Consider the following 24,516-nt stretch of genomic DNA (forward strand, 5'->3'; position numbering starts at 1 on the left):
TTATCCTGCCTTCCTTCGTCTGCTCCGTTCTGATCTCCTGCCTGTTCTCCAACCTCCGAGACTTTAGCGTCTGGGAATCTCTGGGCGGTGCCAGCTGCATCTTGTTTGCAGCCAACCAGCTGGAACCTACCTCCTCCTCTAGGAACGGACTGAAATATAACACCTGGTAAGTAATTCACACGTTCATTATCATCCTCCACCAGATAGATGTGGTCACTAACCTGCTGTCTCCGCCTGCAGAGGGTCCCGACTTAGACGCCGACACTGTTCACTACAGTTCAATTTCTGATAAACGTTTTTAGAAATCTAACTGTCAGTCTTCCTCGAATACTTGGTCCTTTTCTTCTGAGCTTGATAGGAAAAAATTTTTTTTTTAGATCTACGACATGTGGATATAAATGATAAACTTTTCTCCTTTTCAAAAGATTGATACAACTTCATTTTAATCACAAAACAAGCAATACGTATTATATATATAAAGCAAGATTTTGTGACCATACAAATCCACTATTTATAAATTCAAATATAATGAAATTTAAAGATCTTGTATAAAATAGAATAATGCAATTAATGAACAAAGCAAAAGAAAACTCCCTCTTGTATCCAGATGTTTATTTGTATTCCAGAAAGTAAGTATAGTTTTAGTAATAAATGTAAATTCAGTTTACAAAAGGTCAAAAAAGGCAATCAGATGTATTTCTGTTGTTGGATTTGAATGTAGAACAATGCTATTTAAGAGTTAAACTCATGTACATCTTTTCCTAGTTTCCTAAAACTGTTCACAACATTATATTTGAATATTATCATTTTAAAATCATTTTTTTATTGTTTTCAAGAGAAGTGTAGCCCTATTTTGCTGTGGGAAGGAAGGCAGTGATAAGCTTTGCTTCAGCCTAAGCATTTCAGCCACAATAATGTTTAGGTAAACACAATGTGTCTTTGTTTTTTTTTTTGTGTGTGAATAAAATTAAAGCAAAGCCTATGATTTAACTCTTCTTTAATTTTGCTTTTTGTATTTCCAACACACCTTTAATGGCAGACATTTAAGAAATGTTTACTAGAGGTTTAGTGCATTGTTAAAAATGCATTATTTATATTATTATTGTTTACTAACACTACTCCTCCAAAGAAGACAACAATGGCCTCTTCGTGTGATCAGCAGAAATTAAGTATATTAGCTCTGCAACAATTCAAGATCCAATTTTTTTTTTTTCACTAAGTATAAACATTCACAGTTATCCCTAAAGCTGTCACATTGTTTGGTGAAGGTTTACCTTGTTTGAGGGACTAATCCATAAGTGAATGCTGCTGGGTGCTGCTTTCATCTTTCTGTCCACGGCTTTTTAATGGGATGCTTTTTTAAATGTTCCTGGTATTGTAGGTTGTGAAAAAAAATTCCACCTCTTGGTGGAGTGATTCTGAAAACATTGCATGCAACAGTCTTCCTTCGTGGGGTTTCTAGAGTAATATATTTTTATACAGCAGGCACACTGTTCTCCTGCAAGTTGGTTGCATTATTTTTTGTTTTTGTGTGTGTCATGCCCAAGTGTCGTTTGATTGATGTTTGGAATGGAGGTTCAGCCTCTTGGTATAACAGCATTGCAAACATTGCATGTTTGCAGTGTTTTCAATGTAAAACCTTTTCACACAGCAGACATGTTGAGATTTAAGTTGGTTAACCAAACGTTACCTCCTGCTAACCAGCAGGTAAACGTAAATGGATTACTGGAATAGCGCGTATTACGCATCTGATAATAACTCTCTTCATTCACAGAGCAGGAAATCCCTTCTATTGAGCATCTAAATAGCAGATCAGTCTGCACAGACTATACACATTTTTCAGTAAAACATATTAAAGCTACAGTGTGTAATAATTACAGGGATATACAGTCAGAAATTTAATATATTATACATAACTATGTTATTTTATCATCATCTACGAGCTCAGCCCCTTAACCTTAATATTTGCGTTGCCTTAGAATTCGTTATTTATAATTACATAGGAGCGGGTCTGGCAGCCATGGAGGCAGACATCTTTGCGCTACGGCAGCGCAGAGCCAACAAACTAGCGATTGCGAGATCGCCAAAACGTCACAACGATGTAGAAAAAATAACGAGTATACTTATTATCTTAAGTCTACATGAAATCTATACCCTACACAGACTAATGAAATACTATCTGTAAAATTATCTATGTAAACAAACCTCATCACTTGAGAAGGTAGGTGATGCGGACGTCGTGGAAGACATTTTTTCCTGTAACGCTCGCCGTACTGTTGGGGGGGAGAAGCGGTGGGGAGGAGATGTTCATGTTGCTGTAGTCTGCAGTCTGACCGCTAGATGTCGCTAAAAGTTACACACTTTTAGCCAGTGTTTCGTTTTGTTGTATTCATCCATCATTACAGATATAAGGACAGTAATTTGGTATTTATCTGTTAATTCATCTTGTCTTAAAATCTTTTATTGTGATAAATATTTTTGCACTGACATATAAAAAATGTTTCTCTGAATCCGGACCAAGGTGAAAATGAACATTTGGGCAAAATATGGTAGGAGAGTTTAATTAAGAAAATATAAACAAAACAGTGGGGGGGGGAAAGAGGTAAAAAAAAACAAAGATCCCAGTAAAGATAGATGTAATATCAACATCTGACATACTGGGAGAGTGAAAGAGGAAAAGGCAAGGTGACCCATCGAGATTGATCAGGTGAGAAACGCTAAAGTTTCACCTTAAATATTGATCCCTTATCTGATAAAATGATCACCTTAAATAATGATCCCTAATCTAAAATGTCCAAAATAGAAAATTTCAAAGGGGCTCAGCTGACACCAATTAAAGAAAGCACAATGTTTTATAGATGACGTTTTTCCAACAATATGTACGATACAACCAAGTCGTTTTGTTTTTAAAGTGTTTCCTTGTGTTTCATTTTATTACATAAAACAATTCTTTAAAGCTATAGTGTGTAATTTTCAGCGACATCTGATGGTCAGGTTGCAGCCATATGAACTGCTCACCTCCAACAATACAGAGGTTGCCATGGTTCAAAATAGCTTCGGCTCTTATGTAACTAAAACAGCAATTTCTAAGGTTACACAAATATAAAGAATTTTTAGTTTGTAGATGATAAAAAAAATACCGTACTTTTGTATTGTTAAAGAAAAATGATTATTTTTAGTTTTTAATACAGTTAATCTTATGGCATGTGTAAAAGGTATGTTGAACACTCTCATTTTGAACATATTTCTTAATTTTGAACAAGTTTGTGATGATAATCTTTCCTTGAACCAAATTACTGAATTTAAGTTTGTTCCTGACAATTTATGGCAGGAAGAGGCCCTGCATTCCACAGCTATTCTGTGAGGTCTTATCTTATGTTTTCTTTAGCCAGAAGACCTTAGAATTCCTGGACGCCAGGCCGTAAATTAGGGGAAGCTCTAAGTTTTTCTGAGTGTCCAAGATAGCTCCTGGTTGGAGGAGCAAAAGCCAGCCTTATTTGAATAAATTAAATACAAGAGGATAAAACTTTCTACACAGAAGTAACAAATCAGATTTGCTCTTGCAACTCTCCAAAGATGTCTTTGTATGTCTTTGCTTTCTTTCCTTCTCTCCATTTATGTCAGGTAATTGAATGTATGTCTCCGTTGTTCTGCAGTTTCTGGTGTAAGTTTATGCATTGTCTTATATTGGATTAAACTCTGTAATTCTGTGACGTCAACACGCATTGCTGGTTTTCCTTGTGGCCACACGCAGCTCGCCAAGAGGACCTGGGATCCAAAAGGAAGAGAGAAAGCCAACCTTTTTCCAAAGTTAACTATTTTAGAATATTTTCTTCCTTAACAGTATATAACATTTCTGTTTAATAAATTACAGTAATAATTACACGGAAGCTTTAAAGGCTCCTACATTTTAAGAATATATTGTATTAACTTTACTCTGTCTGTAGCAGCCAGTTCCCTTCTGCCTTGCCTTACACATAAACAGCTGCCCACCAACCAAACTAAACAGTGAAAAAAATGTTGGGATTTACTTTTAGTTTAGTCGTAGTGTGATCAAATTCACAAAGAAGCAGTGGTGTTAGAAAGTCCTAAAGGACTTAGTCAAAAGCAGGTTAAAGACGGGGGTGTTTTCTAGTTTAAAATAAAAGAAGACTAAAGTTATTAACAGAAGAGCAGGGGAAAAAAAGAACATTTATCATGCGCTTCTGTGGCAGACCACAACTTGACCACAGTAGGAAAAAAAATGTTTTACTGCTGTTTGATTTATATCTTACAAGGCATTTTCAGGTAAAAAACAATATTAATAACGTATTTTCAGAGGCTTATGTATGTTTCTCCTTTTCTAATAATAAAAATAATGCAGGCTGATACTGCTGGAGATAAAAAAAAATAACAAAGAAAACTGCAAGGTGTTTTGGTACTGTGACAAGGTGCTGCCCCTCAGCTGAGGATGCTTGGCTTCTTTTCAAAATGGTTAATAATAGCATACCAACAAAAATTAATTTATTCCCCCAAAAACATTCTTACACTCCTTGAAAAAGTGGTACACGTTTTCAACTTGTAGTCCGAAAATCTTCACAGCAGTTTAGGAAATGTACATTAATTAGTTTCACCCATTAGGCCAGCAATTTACATAAGGATCCAGTTCCTCCCAAGACATCTGGAGTACAGTACTACTTTGCCTGGAATTAAATCTGTAACATTTTGAATGAATATGTAATGAATGTTAGTAATCTTACATACCCTCCTCCAGTGGTTCAAAGGGATTTAGTTAAATGCCACGGTCCACAGAGGGGTCTGTGTGGAAAGGCAAAGTCTTTCACTACATTGAGTGCTTCCATTTATAATGAACAGTTTCCATTTAACAGTGTTCAGTGAGTATGTATATAAAAACTTGTTTTTTGTTGCTTTTTTGTTTCGGTTTTATAAACTAATATTGCAAAATCTGGTCTAAATAATCAAAATACACCTTTAATGTCCCTAATATACCCTCAACATCTGCAGGATCAGATTTACATGTCTGGGTGGTGTTATAGCATCAAAGATACATAAACCTTTCAGCTAAATTGATTTTTCTTAGAAAAACACAGAGGGGACCATTATTTGGAACTTTATAGCAACCAGGAAATCCCCTTTAGACTTAGTAATATAGAGAGAAATAAAAACTTTAATAATAAAGCAGGAGGCATCCAGAACAGATGCCCGAGTTAACTCAGCTGGCTCCTTTTGACATGAAGGAGTGACGACCCTACCCTTACCCTCCCAGATAACTGAGCTCCTCCCCCGATCTCGAAGGGTGCGCCAAGCCACCCTGCGAATGACACTTATATCCACTTGTGTTCGTGATCTTGTCCTTTCAGTCATTACCCGGATCTCATGAATCTACCTCTCTTAGACGTAGATTGATCAGTAAATGGAGAGCTTTGCCCCCCGACTCAGCTCCCTCTTCTCCACTACACTCTGATAGAGTGACCACATCACTGCTGATGCTGCACCAATCCGCCTATCTATCTCACGCTCCATCTGTCCCTTACTCGTAAACAAGACCCCATGCTACTTGAACTCCTCCACTTGAGACAAGGCTCCCCAGAAGAGGGGACTCCACCTTTCTCTGATGGAGAACCATGGCCTCAGATCTGGAGGGGCTGATCCTCAACCTGGCTGCTTCACACTCTGCTGCAAACGACCCCAGTGCATGCGAAAGGTCCTGGATTGATGAGGTCAACAGGACAAAATCATCTGCAAACAGTAGAGATGATATCCTAAGGTTCCCAAACCGGACAGCCAGTCCCTGGCTGCACCTAGAAATTCTGTCCATAAATTTAACGAACAGAACCGGTGACAAAGGGTAGCCCTGGCGAACCAAGCTCCTCCTGTGGTCATACAGAGAAAGGACACCCCTTAACAGAGGCCCCTGGACCCCATACTCCCAGAGTAAATTCAATTCATAAAATCTAATTCATTCACACTTGGCATCCTTATAGCAGTATGACTTCTGTATGTCTACAGTTATATTTCAGATTAGTCATTCAAATTGATTCTCGCTTCATATTGCAATTATTTTGTATTCAGCCACGGTTAGAATTACTCTATATACTGTTATAAATCTGAGCAAAATATGTTCTAGGATTTTCCATTTGCGTGACATGCAACAGATCAGTAATGACTGTTAAATACCAGCTTTCCGATCAGCCCTAAACACTCCCATTGCACAGAGCGCAGTGAAAAGCTGAAGTGACGCTTCCAGTGCCCCTCTTTGAGATTGGTAGATCCACACCAGCTAATAAGTCATACATAATTATTTGCCAGCAGGGCAGTAACAACGCACACACCCTCCTTCTTCTCCAACTGGTGATGTCCTCCCGCAGAGTCAAAGATGCTATCCTTCGACATTGCTGCTACAGCTTGTCAACCCAATCATCACTCCTGACTTGTTAAGAATCAAACTGCTAATCCACAATTGTTTTAGGGTTGTTGTTTTTCATTTAGAATAAAAATATTTTGAGGTGTGCTACATTGCCGGTTAAGGCTAATTGTGATTTTGTTTAATCATTAAGAATTAACTCATAATAGCTCAAAAGTAAAAAATAAATAGTCATATTTCACCGTTATTAGTTGAGTTTTGGTGGTTTTATAGTTTATTCCTTGATTGAAAAATTTTTCTTTGTTGCCCCACATTTTCACAGCGAATCAAAAGTTTTTGTGTTAAACTCCGGACCTTCACTCACTTTCACACAATCGTAATTTTTGTACACATCAAGTTGTGCTTAAAATATTGCACTGCATGTCTTTTGTGCATACGTGCACTTTGGACATCAGGACCCTGGAGCTCAGAATGCGGCAACATTTTTTTTCTTATAACACAAAGCACACAGCCACAATGAGGATGAAGTACTATTGCAACAGAAGCAGTCAATGAATGTCCTCCTGTGGCCCAGTAAGAGCTGGACTGCAATCCAATTATTCATTTTTTGAATGACCTTCTAGAAAGTCCCATAAAACCAATGTTCAGGACTGTGAGGATGTAGACCGGCAAGTGTTGATGCAGGTGTTAAGAAGAGCTCAATACACAATGACTGTTGAATGGTAATGTAGACTTTATATTTTTTGTTGTCAATTATTCAATCACAAAGTGGAAGGAAATCTTTTTCTAATTAGAGCTTCACTTTCAATCATGTTCTTAAAAAACCCAAACAGTCAGACCCTGGAATATTTGCTGTGGCTATGTGTGATGGTGTGTGATTAACGACAGCTCTGTGCAGAGCAGCCTGCTGTAATATACAGTCCCTGTAAATCCGCCAGCCTGCTGCCCTTTCACAACCAGCCGCAAAGCCAAGCAGTTCATCTACCATCAGCCTCCACCGAACAGCAAGAGAAACAAAATAACACAGAGGTTTAAAGGTACAGAGGGAAACATGGAAATAACCCATCACACAGTTACAATATTCCCCGATTGCACCAAATATACATGAGATAATGCAAGGCAGATGGCACGTAATGCTAATTGGCAGTGTTTCCTATCTGTACATCTTTGTGTGGTAGAGCTGCAGTCTGCTTGTATACAGCTGTGAAAAAGATAAAATGTCCCCTGCTATGACTTTTTACAATCCAATAGAAAATGAAAGAGCCATGGGAGTGGCTTACAGCCAAACAGATGACAAACATTGTTAAAAATCTGAATGATTGCCAAGGCTAACATATCTTTCGTTTACGAGATAATACAGATCGTTCTCTTTCCGAACTGTTAACTTTACAAAAATAAATTGAGAAAACTGAACATTAGGAACATCTTTTCATAATAATATCTTATAAAAATCCAATATAACAACTTCTCTGTTTTTTTACTTCTCAGTCTTTACTAAGCTATATGTTTAACCCTCCAGTGAATGTCAAATCAAACCCGCAAAAATAAATCAAAAACTGTGGTGGACAAGTCAATCACACACATAAACAAGCCATTTAAAACAACTTAAGACTTCTTAACAGGTTTATAAACACAAAATTAACTGCTGTACAATTTACAACTGCAAGAACTTGCAGGAGCCAACAGAAATTAACATAAAATATCTTTAGGCGGGCAGGTCATCTGAGAAATAGTGAGTCACCATCTTCTTTTTTTTTACTAAAACATTAAAATTCTTGGAAGCCATAAAAATCTTGACATGGGAAAGGAAAAAAAGGCAATAGTAATGCTCTGCACAAACACAATAAAAAGCCTAGGTAGAGACATTAAAAGTAGGGAAACCACAAAGCATGTCATTTGATGCATTAAAAGTCAATTCACAAGTAAGAAAGGGTAAAAAAATATTGATACTGTCCAACTGGGAAATGCTTTCAGTTTTCCCTTGAGCTTACCGTCAATTATTTTTTTGGACAGAAAAGGGGTGATTTGCAATGGCGGAAGGGTCAAAGTTTTTTATCAAGACCTCTATGAGGTCACTAAAACTGTCAGCACCCATACTCAGTTGTAAGATTCTGGTTGTAGGAGTGTGCATATGCCAGGTGGCCTTCTCTGCTTCAAGTCCTCAAACTATAACTAAAACTCATTCAGCCTACTTTGTGACTGAAAAAGTTGAGTAAGCTTCAATTTAACTTAGGAGTTTCGAACCACTTCAGTGACCACAGGTATATAAAATCATCCACCTAAGCATGCCGGCTGTTTCTAAAGAGTTGTGGAATATGTGATAATTTCCAGGAGCTCAGATTAATCTACTCATGCAATGAGTTCAGTCGTCTCATTTCTTTGCAGCTAAATATTCCACAGTCAGTGTTAGTGGTATTAAGACTGAGCTACAAAATAGTGGCCAATGTCTAATCAAAACTAGATTGGGGGTGATAAGTGCATAATGGACCAGGATTTCTAACTTTCTACACAGTATCTTGCCTATGATATCAACCATAGCAGATAATTGCTTCTTCTTCTTTTGTGAATGCCACACCTATTAACTCTCATCCATTTACAAACACTCCTTTGAGAATCTTTTCCCTCTCAAGACTTAAGGTGTGGTACACACTTCAAAAGATAAAGGTGCACAGCTCTATTGGTCCAGATGGTATCAGCTCCAAGCTCTCGATGTGCTGTGAACTGTGTGTCAACATGGCATACAAGTTCCATAGCTGAGCTGGCGAAACTACCATCACTGTAGAAGACTGACTCTGGGCTACTTTTACCAAATGCCACACACCCAAAAAACCTAAACAGCTACAGGCTGACAGGACTGACCTCACATCTGATGCAGACCTTTAAAAGATTGGTCCCTAACCGTCTCTGCCCCCTGGTGAGCTCATCATTGGATATGCTGCAGTTTGCCTACCAGCTCTGCATCAGAGTGGATGTTGCCATCATCGATCATCTGCATTGAGTTCTGACCCAAATGAAGAAGCCTGGAATAGATTTGATGTTTAAAATGCAATTAAGCTGCTCTGTCATGATCTCAGCACTGATGCCTGATCTGATTACTCATTTCACACACCTGCTTACTCCGCCCACTTCTCATTACTCGCTCATCTGATCCACCTGCATTAGTCACTATATAATCAGCCTTTAGATCAGTCATCAAGGCCAGATTATTTCGAGCCATTGGTGAGACTTATTCCAGCATTCTTTGTTCCGACTTCCTGATCCTGACCTGCCAACTTCTGAGCCTGTCTGTTCCCGTCTAATTCTGAATGCCTGACCGGTCTCCCAGCTTCCGCCTGACCTGAGTACCTGCCTGATCTCTGCCAGTTGTGTACCGAGCAAATTCGTTTCCTGACTACCGAGCCTGCCTGCCCTCATCCAGCCTGTTTGCTGCTCTGTGAATCAAACCTGGAACTAACCTGACTCTGTCCTGGAAGGTCCTCCTGGCTCTGACCATTGACCATGTTCCCGACCTCGTGTTTGGCTTCGCTCTACGGCTTATCCTGCTCAAATTCGTCTTCACTGTACTAACCACCTGCCTCAAGCTGCCTCGGTGTTAGTAACTCTAGAGTTCATAGTAAGTAGTCTGTGTTGTTATATTGTGATCGGCTTTTTGATCATGTATTCTCGGTTTTTGCCTTTTTCCCTGTCTGTTCTGCTCAGTTTGATTTTTGGTCTGACTGCCTGGATTTTGCTGGTTACCCAACTTTGACTGTTTTATTGACCTCGGCTTTGATTCTCCCTGGATACCTCTTCGGCTCTCTGATCACCTGGTTACTGAAATTGTTCTGGACTGGATTTCGGCTTTGGATTATCCCTTACTGTCCCTACTGGGCACTGTTGGTTGCTCCGCGTCAACTGGCGCCAGCTCGCCCGCACTCTGCACTCTGAAGCTGTAACGACCGCAAGCGGCGGACTATCTCCCTCCGGGTTTCTCCTCTCTCAGTATCGTACTGAACTCTCAACCAAGTCAGTGACTTTTTGTATTCCCTTCACTCATCATTCTTGTCACTAATCCAAGTTTCCTGTCTCAACAGAGAACCCCAGAACCACTCCGAGGAGTTTCCGTCTTCCTCTTTTTGTTATTTAAAGAAACTTGTTTGAAACTTATATAGTTTATATATAGTCTGCTGACTATTGGGTCCAGGGTTCTGTTACACTAAGCACTGATCTCTGTTTTTTTCATTGGATTGCTGATACACCGAAAAAACTGAAGTCACCTGCCGCCATCTTGGTACACCCCACTTTGACAGAGTCCCGCCATAAAAATGCCTGTAATGTAATGACCATAACAATTTAATCACTACATATATATAACATGTACGTAATCAATTTATTGCAGTTTAATTATGCTCTATTAACACACTAATTTGGTTTTGTTGGGTTTGTAAATCTTATAATACATGATTTATATACTTCCTGGACTTCATACTGACTGTGCAATGTGATGTGCCTATTTTTTTACCTTAAATTACAGTAATCTACTGATGCTATGAAACAGCAAGTGTGTGTCAAAGTGATAATTTTATCTTCATTTTAAAAGTCTTAAGTCCCCGTGAAAGTGAGAACATTCTCGTAGTTTGATGCTGTTGTGCTCGTATTGTTTACATTCTGAGCAGTCTAACAAGGGAGTACCAATTTGGCGGCTGGTGACTTCACAGCACCCTGTAGTACCAACAGCCTATCACCAATCCAGTGAATAAATAGAGATCAGTGGCTCTGAGACCAGAAACGTCACATGATTTAAATGTTAGATTTGAAATGCGTGTTTTTCTTTTCCACTGACTGTCTTGGTCCTCTGTACAAAAATGTTAACCCTCTCTGTCCTTTGAAGGTTCATTGGGTACAGAATACACAGAACTCAACAGGAAGGAAATGGAAAAGCATGTAGCTATTTAAGAGTGATATACTTTGTTTTTGACTGACAAAAAGACAATATTTCAGTTACAGAAATAAGAAAGATAGACTATGTAGAAAACTCTTAAGTTTAAAGTATCTTCCCCTTTGGTTATAACAGACTATAGGCTATCCCATACACTTTAAGAAATGCATTTTCTTAAAGATCCATGATTAAAAAAAATGTTTAACAGAGATTATAAATCATTCTCAATTCAATTTCAATAAAGACTTTTCTGTCCAGCATTCATTGCCCTGAAAACTGAAACAATCCCTTTTTTTTCATTTGTTGCATAGATTTGACATCCTTGAATTTGAGTCAGGTGAATATCAAAAGGACTTCAATGCTACTGTCACCAAATATTTAGATGTTTAGGTGCTGCTGCACTTGTGTTTAAGAATGGATGTGCTGACTGCAAAGAGGAGGAAGAGAGGGAGAGATGGGGGGAATGGAGGAGGATGACGAGGGGACTGTAGTACTGTAGCCATGCATCAGCAGGAGGTGAGACTACAGCCGTGACACCACAGTTTGCAGCCTGGGGAACAGTGAGGGAGCCACTGTTTGTTTGGCACCTGAAATGGACCGTCTTGTTTTGTTCTCCTTTCGGCCGTGGCTGCCCACAGACACCTTTAGGGCCACCCGTGCTGAAGTGGCAGAAAGAATTGCATGAGCAGGATGTGAGGCTGCCAAATCTGCATATGCAGGGAGAAACTGTCTTTTACACTAGAAGGCTTGCTCAAAATGTTGACGGATGAAGGGCACCAAAGTCAGAATGGCTTACCTCAAATGTCTCGTATGCACACTGAGACAAACAGAGCCACTAAGGGCTTGGGTATGTGTGTCATTAGTGCTGTCCCAGATGCTCTGAAAACAGACTGCCCTGCAAATGCATTGCATTTCCAGAATAACTCCCTGCAGCTCATTACTGAAAATGACACTATTTAATATACTCTGTAGTGGAAATAATTTAAATGGAACAATTACAGCACTACAACAGGATAGTGAAGTAGGATTGGGGCTGAATGGCTATTTCTGATTGCAGCTTCTGGAGCTGTGTGTTATCAGTGCAATCAGATTAGTGAGACAAAGAAGTTAAATGTCTGCAGGTGCAGTAGAGAGATAGGCAGAATCAGAACTGAATCACCAGGATCTGAAATATTGTCATGTGTCAGTGTCGTTAAATGCATTGTATCCAGTCAATAGGTCAGTCACTGCAATAATGCATTGCAATGCATTATTATCTTACAGCAGATGCAAGACCCACTGAGATAGTTACACGATCCAATGTTTTTCCCCCTACTGTATATAAAGAAAACGATTTATTAGGGTATTCATCCAGCTCCATCCGCACAGCCCGGGAATCTGCACCCTGCAGTGGATTACAAAACGCTGCATGTGTGGAACAAGAGATCCATTTTCCAACCCGTCTGCATTTTTTTTTTTTTTTTTACCCCTTTCTTAGTAGATGCCACATGCACAGCAAGTTTAATGCAGGAAGACGCTGGTGCAACAAATCAGCGAGTGCCTCAGCGTGTCGGAGCGCATAGCCCGGCGGTGAGCTTACCCTCTGCTGCCACAGCGCACCGGACAAGGAGAGAAATCAGAGCCGCAGACAGCATGCGGTTTGCGAACATCCCCGCTGCTCCGGCTCGCAGTCCGCTCCTCAAACACCTCCTCCTCCTCCCTGTGTCTCCTCCGGCTCTCCTCCTGCGCGGCGCGCATCCATCATCGCAGTCTGCCCCGCAGGCTCCCGGTGCGTCGGGATGACCAACCCGCCCATCACTCTTCACACTGGGAGCCATATCCAGTGGACAAGCTGCTGAAGTTTGGCTTGTAAATATTGCATTGGATAAATCCAAGTGTGTGAACGGGGGGAAACACGGTCCATACGCCGTGGGTCCGGAGCTGGATAGATGGACCCGGGGGAGGGGAGGGGGAGTGAGGGACGCGGCGTTGAAGGGAAATTAAGGAGCGCTCCCTTATAGCTTCGCTGCGCTTGGTCCACCCAGCATCATCCTATGGCGCAGAGAGGCGCTCTCACTTTGTCCATCGGTTTGGCTTTTAGCCGCTCGAAGTGAGGCGTCTCTGAGCTGTGTGCGGGAGGGGGGGGGGGCATTAAGTCACCAATGTGAGCAGGTTTCCACGCTCAGCAGGAGGCTGTATCATCTAGGTCGACTACCCTTTTGGCCAGACTGAACCAAAATAGCTTCTTACAAGGTGAAAAGCTGACCTGTCTGCATGGCGCCCTCTGCTGGCTGTAAGGGGGAACTAAAAGCCAACTTATATATTTTAAAACATTTCTTTGCTTGTCTTGTTTATTTATCAAGTTAACTATACTTAACAATCCGCAATTACAACAAAAACGACATTTTCAACTCAGCTACAATTAAAACTGAACTGAAATCTCATTGTTTGTCAAGTAAGAGGTTTATATCAGTAGCTGCTGTACCTCTTCAACTCCACTCGGGGGCAGCATTGGCTTATAAAAGTTGCTTCACCCTCCTGCAGGTATGGAGGTTGATTTTGGAATAATTTCATATTAGTATTAAAATAAAAATAAAAAGATAACAAATTACTGACATTACAGATAATATTACTATTGTACTGAACCTTTTGATTGTTATGAAAGTACAATAATATTTATTATTATTAAGAAATTATAGTAAATTAATTTTGGATTATTATTATTTGGTTATATTATTTGTTAAATTCCAAATTTTATTTTGTTATTGTTTTTTTTATGAGTCCTTTCAGCTAACATGTTAACTACTTCAGCATTGGAATATGCTGTCAATGTTCACGTATTTGTACCATCTTTTTTAAATTATTTTGTACTGCATAGATTAAATTATTATTTTTTTTCTTCTCAAGACTAAATGCATACACTATATTTCAATTCTTGACAGTAAACTTTGTTGATCAATAGTGCAGTGGGTAGCACTGCTGCCTTGCAGCAAGAAGGTTTGATTCTCAGGAGTATGGAGTTTGCATGTTCTCCATGTGCATGTGTGGGTTCTCCCCGGGTACTCTGGCTCCCTCAGTCCAAAAACATGATGGTTAGGTTAACTTGCTTCTCTAAATTCTCTTTAAGTGTGAGTGTTTATGAATGGTCGTTTGTGTTGTGTGTCTCTGTGTTACCCTGCGATAGAGTGGCGACATGTCCAGGGTGTACTCAGCTGGAGATAGGCAACCCCTTGCGACCATGCTTGGGATAAGCATGACAGAAAATGGATGATTGATAATAAACTTGGCTAACTTTACATTTTTGCTTCATTATAAAAAAAACTATGCCTCATGTTTGGAGCTAAAGTCCAGGGTAAACCGTGTGAAAGTAAAATGACTCAGGTAATTGTGTATGGAAATGCTACTCAGGCTTTGATAAGCCTGGCCTTTTGGCAATGGAAAAGGGTTATTTGTCCCGTCAACCTCATTGCTCCCATCTTTAATAAAATAAACTGTGAAAAACAGTCAGAAGACAAAAGTAGTTGCATCAATATATTTTTTTTAATTAAAAGTGAATCTTAACAATAATACACAATAAAGTCTTATTTTGACACTCACCAAAAGAGTCACCTGGAAACCCGCTTAATGTGACAAAGTAGAGAAGGCTTGGTCACACCTAAATCACTGAGAACTAGAGAGGAAACACTATCGCAAACTGTATAAGAGACATCACATCCATAGAGTTAGTTTTCCCAGTCCTCATACTGTAAATATTGCACAGTGCAATTGCTACATGGCAAACTAGTGTAGCACAAAATAAAAAAAGAAAGGAAAAAGCAAACAAAACATAAAACCAAAGCCACCAAAAAACTAAAACAGGTGAGTCCATAACTTGCAGTGTGAATTAACTCTGAAATTGACAGAGATGACCAGAAGACTGAAAATAAGCACTGGAGGAAAACCACCTTTTTCAGTCAAATCAAAGATTTACAAAGTAGCACATGAAGATTAACAAGAGACCCTGAAGTAAGATTTCTAAAGGATTTTCAGGTCAAAATCACTCATTTTATCAGGAATTTGAAAGATTTTGTATGCTAAACTTTATTTGGAATCGTCCAAATCCCATAAACAACAGTTTTTCATGACTTAAAACAAAATGGAAAACTTCTCTCCTCTTGCATCCATTCGTTTGCGTGACAAGAACAAGGAGAGTTGATGCAGGCGCGTTGCTGGTGAAAAAGCTTTGAGGGAGAGAAAAACACAGATTACATTTCACATGCGACCTATCTCTAGCACTAATGCGTCCGATTCATGCCTTATCATCATAAGATTTCTTTCCCGAAAGTGACATTTCCATGTGATCAGCAAAACATACAGCCATGAAAAAAAAAAAAGCTCTTGAGAAATAAAGCTGTATCAGCATTATTGTTTAAATGTAGAAAAGGAGTTTCCATCCAGAGCACAAAATCAACACAACAAAATATAACAAAGAACTCCAGCTCCTTTGATTTTAAAAGATCGGTGTTATCAGTTGTGCTCTGGTTGCTCCAACTTAGCCCTGATCTGCATGCCAGAAGACAGAGGTGAAGCAAAGTGTGCATGTGATCGTGCAAGGTGATGTAAAGCATGGGGATTATCTAAGAACACTTGGTGGTGCAATGAACGCACAATGGAAAGTATTGCATCTGCTGTTCAGCCAGAGTGACTATCTGAAAAATTGCTGCGCATCATATAATTCGACTGTGGGGTTTTATTAGCAGGCTGTGGTCACACAGAGGCTTCATCGCTCCTTTCTAATAGATCTGGAGTCAAATGACTCTAAGATGAAGTCCTACTGGAAATGTTTGTTCCCTCCGTCTTTTCTCTAAAGCGGTTGCTACCTAAATAATCTTGGGATTCTCTGCCTTTTTTTTTTTTGTCTTTTTTTTCACGGTCTGGATCTCAAGGAACATGCACAGTGCTGCTTACACTGTCTCAGTTTCAATAAAGGACACGTAACAACGGCCACCGCCTAGCACTAACAAAAACACTTTGATACGAGTCACTCATAAAGGGGGAGCGATCTGAACGCAAGGCAGGTTAGAATGTCAAAGCGATATTCTAAGCAACATTAAACAGAGAAAACAGTTTGCTGTAAATACCTGGAATCGTTTTGACAAGAAGAAAAAGTTGTGAAAAACTGCTTTGGAGCAAACAAACATTTTGGGGGGGGTAAAAATTTAAGTATCTTATCTCAATCAAATGTTTTCCAGGCCTCAATAGATGTGGAAGAGCTTAGTATGAAGTGGGTTAGTGTGACCGATGTGACTGAGACACGCTGTTCTTTTGTTGTTCTTGTTTGTGTTCTGGCATCTCACAGTGCTCCCACAACTCACTAAAAAGTGATACAAGGTGTTTGTGCAATGAGAAAGTTAAATCAGTCCTGCAAGCTACAGCGTCAGATGTGTACAGAACATTGATATGGAAACATACAAAACTTAAGTTACATCGATACATCGTTTATATGCAGTGACGAGCCCGAGAGGTTAATAAGGATAAAATACTGATGCTGAAAAAAACACGCACCCCGAATAACAACAAATGCAACTAATGTTCATCATCAGCAAGTACAGTAGTTACAGTGACACTCCAAATATGAACGAAACACAGAAATCAAAACCACTTCTAGTTCAGATAATTAGGGACCTATACAAAATGCTAAGTTTAAACTCAGAGCGAAATCACCTAATTTCACAGCTATTGAAGTGGCAATCATCATATAGCAGCTTATCTATGATACATTCAAGAAATGATACGACTCATTAATTGCCCAATAAGCTAGACAAAACTTTTTTTTTCCATGTTTTTTTTTTTTTTTAAATAGAACTTTTTTTTTTTTCTTTGAAACAAAACCTTGAAATACAACTACAGTATAACTGAGGTCTATGCAAACAGAATAGCTAAGAATAGCTACCTTGCTGAATAAACGAATTACAGTCTTTGGTGCTGCACGAGCGACTTCATTTGAAAAACAAAAGACAATAGCAAAGAGGGGGAAAAAGGGGACAAACAACAGATTAGTCAATTGAGGACACATCCATGTGAAAATGTCAGGTTTCTGGAAGGTTAGCATGTAAAATAGAACATTGAAACTAAAATCAAGTACTTTATTGTAACATCTTTCAATTCAGTTTCAGCATTCAGCCTCCATTAGTTCCCCGTATCTTGACTAAGCATCACAAGTTCCCTCTACCAAGCTTAAACGTCTCAGTTTATATCAACATCTTCTGTGCACGGCTCTCTGCAACAGATTTGTTTTAGTCAAACTTGGTTCTTTCATCTTGAATTCCATTATTTTCAAATGAAATACTTTGTTTCTTAGCTTGGATGTAAGCTTCCGTTCATTCTGGCATTGGTAAATAACTTTACCGCTGTAGGATTGTTCAACTACCTCCTCTCTGAAAACTGTCTACATCAAGATCTCGTTAATCCTCAATGAACTATAGCTTTACCTAACGGAACCGAATGAACACATAGAAGCACAATCCTAGATGGACTGCTAAGCTTTATTTCAGGTTAATAGAACTCACTTGTGTAAAATTAGGAAGACTGAACGCAGGAAAAGGACTGAAGTTGCTTCAACAAAGTTTTAATCTAAGGGGAATCTGTCGGATTAGTTTTTTTTTTCCTTTTACATCTTGCTTAAAAAATTTTGGTTGCTTTTATTTCACTTTATTGGTACAGTAAAAAAATGCCACATTAAAAGTAGAATAAGTCTGAAATGATTAATCAAATCCTCATGTCTATATAATCACAAATATCTGGCATTTTTGCAGGGATGTGTATTTTTGAGCCACTGTAAATCAACAAGGTAAATAAAACACACACACACACATATACATATATATACACATATATATATGTATATCTATATATATATGCCATTATCACACATATATATGTATCGATATCCTCCCTGACGGAATGTATAAAAGTAGTTGACACTGATAAGCATTAAGCCTTTAACAAATGGTATTAATGTAAAAGGGAAAAGTTAAGTTTGTCACACATGCATAAATGAGAGAATTGCACACAATTACCTCACACCTTAACAAGCATCTGTACTAAATATTCTAGCTCTATAATATATGTCATATATGTGTGTATATCAAACACTGCATGGTTTGCCCAGGCTAAGAATATTCCAAACCGTAAAATGAATTTGCATGTCTTGTTTTTTTTTTTAAACCTACCTAATCAAAGCCATGCCTGTCACACCTCTAAACATCTAAAAAAAAAACAAAGAAAACACAAATCAAATCAAAAAGACAATAAAAAAACAAAAAAAACAAAAAGAAATATTCAACCAACGACTATTTAGATTGTATTGCAGTTTTTAAACAGTACAAATACTGTTAGTAGTAAGAGTTTCACTAAATAGAAAGTGATTATCAAATGTTAAGCAATACTCAGTACTTGCACTTTGTACACTAGTTCATTCGGAAACAGAGAGGGCAGAAAAAAATAATCGAATGTTTATCAGGAAACAGCAGGCATTCGCAACAGCAAAAGCATGCCGTTCTTCTTGAAAGAACAGAAAAAGGAACTCACTACACACTGAAATATACATAGACTCCGAAAAAAAGTAAGCACCGCTCTCCGCGATACATCACATCCATGCAGGCTATGCATGGAACATATACACATGTGCATATATATACTCACACATAGGATGCATCGACTGATTGGAATTTCAAGTGCTGCAGTCCAGTACATTAATATTCATGTATATAGTCATATATAAGTAGTAACATCAACAACCTCAAATATGTAAGGCACTATGGCTGGGGACAGTTATACAATGCAGCGAGTCTTGTGACACAAACGATAGGGGCAACGTCTATGCATCTTTCCGTTTACATTTTTGCTCATGCAAGACCACATGCAGCGTGAACGACCCTAGTTAAATCGGATAACTGACTTGACATTGCGACACCGAAAAGACACCGAAAAGGTACGAATACTTCAAACGCGGTACAACATACACCGTGGACAACATGTGCATCCGTCGATCTACAACTAGAGGCTCGGATGGCTTTACAAATATGGATGTGTCTTGCACACATAAGAAGGCAATGTAGAAAAATAGCTGGGACCGGGGGGTTTCTAACTATTCAACAACACCCCAATTATTTACCTGTCTTGAGGAGTATTCGTAGAAGATCCAATGCAAAGATATATCAAATGTGCAAAACACATTAAGTGTGACTTAAACTACTCATTCATTCTTTCATTCAGTCATTCATACATTATTTCCTTCTTTAATTTTTGCCAAATCATCTGCTCTGTTGGAAATCTTTTTTTTTTCTCTTCTCTCTTTTTCATTTTAAAGCTCAAAGTTCAATTACAACCAAGTCTAAATGATTCAAAAAATAGCTTGTTTTCTCTGTGGTTGTGCCATGGTTTCTGTTTTTTTTTTATCAGTGATGAAAACCATGTTTGTGGATTCAGATAGGCTGTTGCCCTGCTTAGCCTCCAGGTGGTAGGAACGCTATCATGGCCACGCTCAGATGTAGGGGTACTGGTTCAGTTTGGTAGGGCTGAGGGGGAAACTGCCGTAAGCAGGCGAGGCGATGTAGGAGTGAGGGGGGAAAAGAGGTTTGAATTGGCTCTGTGGATGCAGGGTGGGGGAGGGCAGCAGCCGGGGGTTGATGCTCACTGCCACCTGGTGCACGAGGCCTGCTGGGTGGGATATGCCATAGGTGGGCTGGAGGACAGGGCGGGAGGCACCAGGGGATGCCAGGAGGTGGGCCACGGGGGTCGCTGTAACCAGAGGACCAGACGACGGGTAGGACAGGAGGGTAGGCTGAGAATGCGGGTGCCCTCCAAGGTGGGGGTGGGGGCCCGTTACGTGGTTGGGGCTGCTGTGGGACAGTGTAAAGGTGTGGCCATGCATGGTGGGAGGGATGTAGGCCTGCGGTCGCCGGTTGGCAAAGTTCCCGTTCCATTCTTGGTGGCATGAAGGGAAATGCTGAACCTGAGGAAAAGAAGAAGAAATCTTAAATCTGGTGCAGATACTCTTGGCTTCTTCTGGTTTGTGAGCTGATGACCTGGTGATTTCCAATCCTACAAAAGCAGTTTAAAAAAAAACACAAAAAAAAAACTACTTAATATTATAATACTTAATATGGTTTACAAAACAAGGAAATCATAAAGGCGTTATGTAGAACGAAGCAGGAACATTCTCATCAGATTATTTTGTCATTTTACAAATGATCAAATAAATGACGCTGATCTTATGATCTAATCTAATGTTCTTAATTCTTTGCTGGACATAAATGTAACTTTTTTTAGCTTTAGGAAAGTTTTTTAGTTTAAGGTATAACTTTAAGGTTGATCTGTCGTCATCTAAATACCTTGGCATGGACAGAAGGGAAGGCTGCAGAAGTCGCATTTTGCAAAAAACTGAGAATTGAGAGTCCTTCCTATAATACCCAGAAGCGGTTCTGCCAGGCGCCCAGATATTTGTAACTACAGGTATTTTTTTCACCTTTTAAGCATTTAAACAAAGCAAATGTTATAAAACGTTTGATCTGTACTTCAAAATGTATCGAGCAACCCTCACAGAGATGCTTTAAGTGTTCCTTTTAGGAATCCACTGTTTGTTTGCTTAAAATCGATCACTATAGACATGTTTTATATGCATTTTTCCCATGCTTTTATATTTGTGTTTTCAGATTTAGCATATTATGCTATCATATTTATAATTAAGACTTTATGGTCCTATATCATGCTTTTTAAGCCCTCTGATGTCAGGTATAAGCATAAATATGAAAAAAAAATATGATCACCCTAGAGCTGCTGCACATAGTGACACTTTATTGTTGGCAATTAGACTGTTTTTTAAGGAGGCTGAACAAAGTCCGAGACATCTCATAGCCAGAAAAACATTTTAAATATTACCTAATAAAACAACAGTAGCTGTCACTGTGTAGGTTATTGTTTTTTTTGTGTGTTTTTAACACACCTCTTGCTGATTAGAGAAACTATGCATGTCTTTAACTGAACAGGGTGCGGCACGGCCAGGGTGGGAGCATCCTGCAGGAGGTAAGTGATCAAAGTTCTATATAAATGGACGATGGCTTCTGGTTTTTCTAGGACGGGGAGAGGCTGCTGCTCAGAGCAGAAAAGGGTATCATTATAACATACACTGCCTGGGCAGCAAATAGGTGTGAGCCTCCCATTGGATAGTTAGTGCATGGGTATGGCATTTTAACACTGCCAAAAAGAAACGTGCATGGAATGCCAAATTGGAATGCCAACTCATCCCGTGCGAGCGGAATGACTGCCCGTGCGAGAGGAAATGACAATCCACCCGAGCCCTCCTCTGAACTCCTCTGCTCGCTCGTGAAGAATTCTTCTGTTCAGGCGAGTAGTATGCAGTTTTAACACTGCCAAAAAGAACCCACGCGGGCACAAATCCCCATGCTTTACATGCGTGTGGTGATTAACCAATCACCAGGTTTTTGATGAAAAATAGTAAGAATTGTTCATTTTTTATGTATTTAAATCTGAAAAAAAGACATTCAGTTTTAAGCTTTTGAGCACAGATAAAAGCTGATAAAGAGAAGATTGGTTGATCCTGATCTTTGTCCAACTAATTCTTGCATCTCTACTATTTATGCCGTTAAAAATAAGGCAATGGTGCTATCCAGAGGGAATGTTTAGTCATTTGGAGTGAAGACATAGGAACAGCTACCTTGATGAATAAAGGTCTATTTACAGCACTAATCACCTACAGCACTGCCAGAAAAAGGAAACATTTGCAATTCAAATATTGTTTATCTCTGTTGATTACGCAAATGCTGTGACAACCACTCAAGTATCTTAAGAAGTCACCCTTAGTTACAAATTACTAGCTTCTTGTCACATCGAACACTCCCCCTAAAAAAATGTAATGCCCTATCCAACACTGGTATAAATAGAGACGTGCGATGAAAAAACTTAAGTTTTACTTCTGCAAGGATCCAAAGCTGCTTTTTGTGAGTGAGATTATGGATTAATGTATCTTTGATCATGTGAAGAAAGGAGATAATGAGCTCATCATAACAAGACTTTAAATTATTCGTCTCTTTGCTTTTTCCTGGCGTTGTTTAGCAGTGACACCCTCCTGGAAGGGTTAGGCCCACTGCTGCTAACAGCTCCCTGTTCTCCTTTCTTTCAGTTATTGCTCTTTTTCATCCATGAGAATTAAAAACTGCCTATGAGTTTATCTTCTTGGAGTCTCTCCAAAATGAAGCTACAAAGGGAGCTACTACTGCCGTCAACTTTTGCTTTTCTCTTACATTGAAAGTATAAGGAATTGCTTTATAGCCATCAGCATATTGGAAGCTAAGATCCGCGGCTACGTGGTTGTACAGAAGAGATTGCTGTAACTGAATTGAAGCAATCAGCTGGGTTTTCCTGGCCAAAATACCTTTGCACATATTTGATTACAAACTAAAAAAATGTTTTTTATTATAAAGAGCCAAAAAAACACATGCTGAACTCTGTTCATCTGTCCATTTCCTCACCTGTCCAAAGCCAATAGGCTGCTGTTGCTGGGACTGGAACACGGTGGTGATTTTCTGCGGCCGGTTGAGTAGTGGTGTGGAGTGGTGATGCTGTCGCCCAGGAATGCCTCGCCCTTTGTAATGGCACAGAGACTCTAAGATTGAGAGATGTCATGTAACAGGAGACAGAGAGAGACAGAGATGGGGAACGCATGAATGTAGAAATATTCTTATTATTAGACTTGCTACGACAGGCAAACAGGACTTGAGCTGGAGCATATTTCTAACTGCAACAACTGCAAATGCACAGCATATCTGGGTACCCACATGGAAACATGTGCAGCTCTGTGGGCTTATCACAGATTTCTGCTGTGTGGGATCAGATCCAAAGCTTGAAACACAGATGGGTAAAAATAGAAATATGTGGAAGAGGAGGAGAGGTTTCCAACTAAGCTTGATCACAACTCTTATGGTGGGGTCAGATTATTTGCTATAAATAAATCTTTCAGCTCTAAAATAGGAAGCTGTGCCCTTTTAAGTTGGCCATCAGTTAAAGGCAGTGGAGAGAGACGCCATCGACGTGAGAGCATTATGAGTCTATACGGTCTTCTCCACTTTCTGAAGGCATCTAAAAAAACATTCCTCTGAAAATGTGTTGTAACTCGTGTCTACTAATCACAGCAGTTACAAAGCCCACAAAGATCATGCGTAACCTCATGATATATATATACATATAAATCCTGCTAAATGAATATCCTTTAAGACTATTTTGTTCAGAGCATTAAACATTTGGTGGTAATTACGCATGTATTATGCAGCTTTAGGAAACGCAGACCCAAACAGTTTCAGCAGATCTGAGATTTAGAGAAATCTAGACACCATGCAAGTGTTCACATCAGAAATCAAAGCAGATTCATCAGCACAGGGAACCCATAATCACCTGTGAGAACCTCTGTGGCCTACTAACACTGCGTAATCCCAGACCATGTGACCTGCGGAGCAGACAGCAGCAGTGTTGACCAGAACTTTGAGCTAGCATGACACATTTAAGCACTTGTTAGCTGTCTGGGAGGAGAACTCCATCAGGAATGACACAGAACGTAAAAGGATTCATTTTTCCCATCATTGCATGTATCGCGAGCTTTAATTTATGACAGAGTGGGGTTATGTTTCTATCATAATAGACAGATCGCATCTGACAAACTAAAATTAAATTCAGTAGACATATATTTCATTGCCAGGGAGCAAAACAGAAACAGACATTACCTTCTAAAATATATGGATTGTGACATAATAACAATTGAACTTTATTGATCTCACACTGGAGAAATTTACCTCTGCATTTAACTCATCCCCTTGGGGAGCATTGGGCTGCCATTGTGTGGCGCCCGGGAGCAGTGTGGGGTTAAGGGTCTTACTCAGAGACTCAAAGTGCAGGCTTTGGGGATGGAACTGGGTGTTGCAACCTTTTCGTAGCACAAGGGCACTGCTCTAACCCACTTGGACACTAGGCCATCTGCACATTTCTATAGTTGAAATTGTTTTTGCACAACAAAAAATAAAATGCATGGTCTTTAAGTTTATCGAGAAAAACATTTTTTAGTTCATTAGTTATTAGGTAGTTAGTTAGGGCTCCTCAGTGGCACAGGGGCTAGCATGTTTGCATTTTCTCCCTGTGCATGCTTGGGTTCTCTCCAGTTACTCCCACAGTCAAAAAAACACGACTGTTAGGTTAATTGGCTTCT

General features: G+C 39.4%; 2 protein-coding genes across 3 annotated transcripts in view; both read right to left on the reverse strand.

The window, feature by feature from the left end:
• The window catches only part of kiaa1549lb (KIAA1549-like b), a 92,347-nt gene extending 78,803 nt beyond the window's left edge, over nucleotides 1-13,544 (reverse strand). Inside the window, exon 1 of the mRNA XM_038306760.1 lies at nucleotides 12,862-13,544. Within this exon, the coding sequence (XP_038162688.1) occupies nucleotides 12,862-13,099 (238 nt within the window). The 5' untranslated portion in view covers nucleotides 13,100-13,544. The remainder of the gene's footprint in view (nucleotides 1-12,861) is intronic.
• A 2,531-nt stretch (nucleotides 13,545-16,075) lies between these two features.
• Nucleotides 16,076-24,516, reverse strand: part of hipk3b (homeodomain interacting protein kinase 3b) — a 46,408-nt gene continuing 37,967 nt past the window's right edge. Inside the window, exons 15-17 of one of the 2 annotated variants that reach the window (XM_038306732.1) lie at nucleotides 23,712-23,763; nucleotides 22,793-22,926; nucleotides 16,076-20,256 (exon numbers count right to left, since the gene is read on the reverse strand). In XM_038306732.1, the coding sequence (XP_038162660.1) occupies nucleotides 19,748-20,256; nucleotides 22,793-22,926; nucleotides 23,712-23,763 (695 nt within the window). In that variant the 3' untranslated portion in view covers nucleotides 16,076-19,747. The remainder of the gene's footprint in view (nucleotides 20,257-22,792; nucleotides 22,927-23,711; nucleotides 23,764-24,516) is intronic. The other variant, XM_038306733.1, reaches the window with a different exon arrangement.

This window comes from Cyprinodon tularosa, unplaced genomic scaffold (assembly GCF_016077235.1).
Source record: "Cyprinodon tularosa strain WSP-4 unplaced genomic scaffold, ASM1607723v1 ctg59, whole genome shotgun sequence".
NCBI lineage: Eukaryota > Metazoa > Chordata > Actinopteri > Cyprinodontiformes > Cyprinodontidae > Cyprinodon > Cyprinodon tularosa.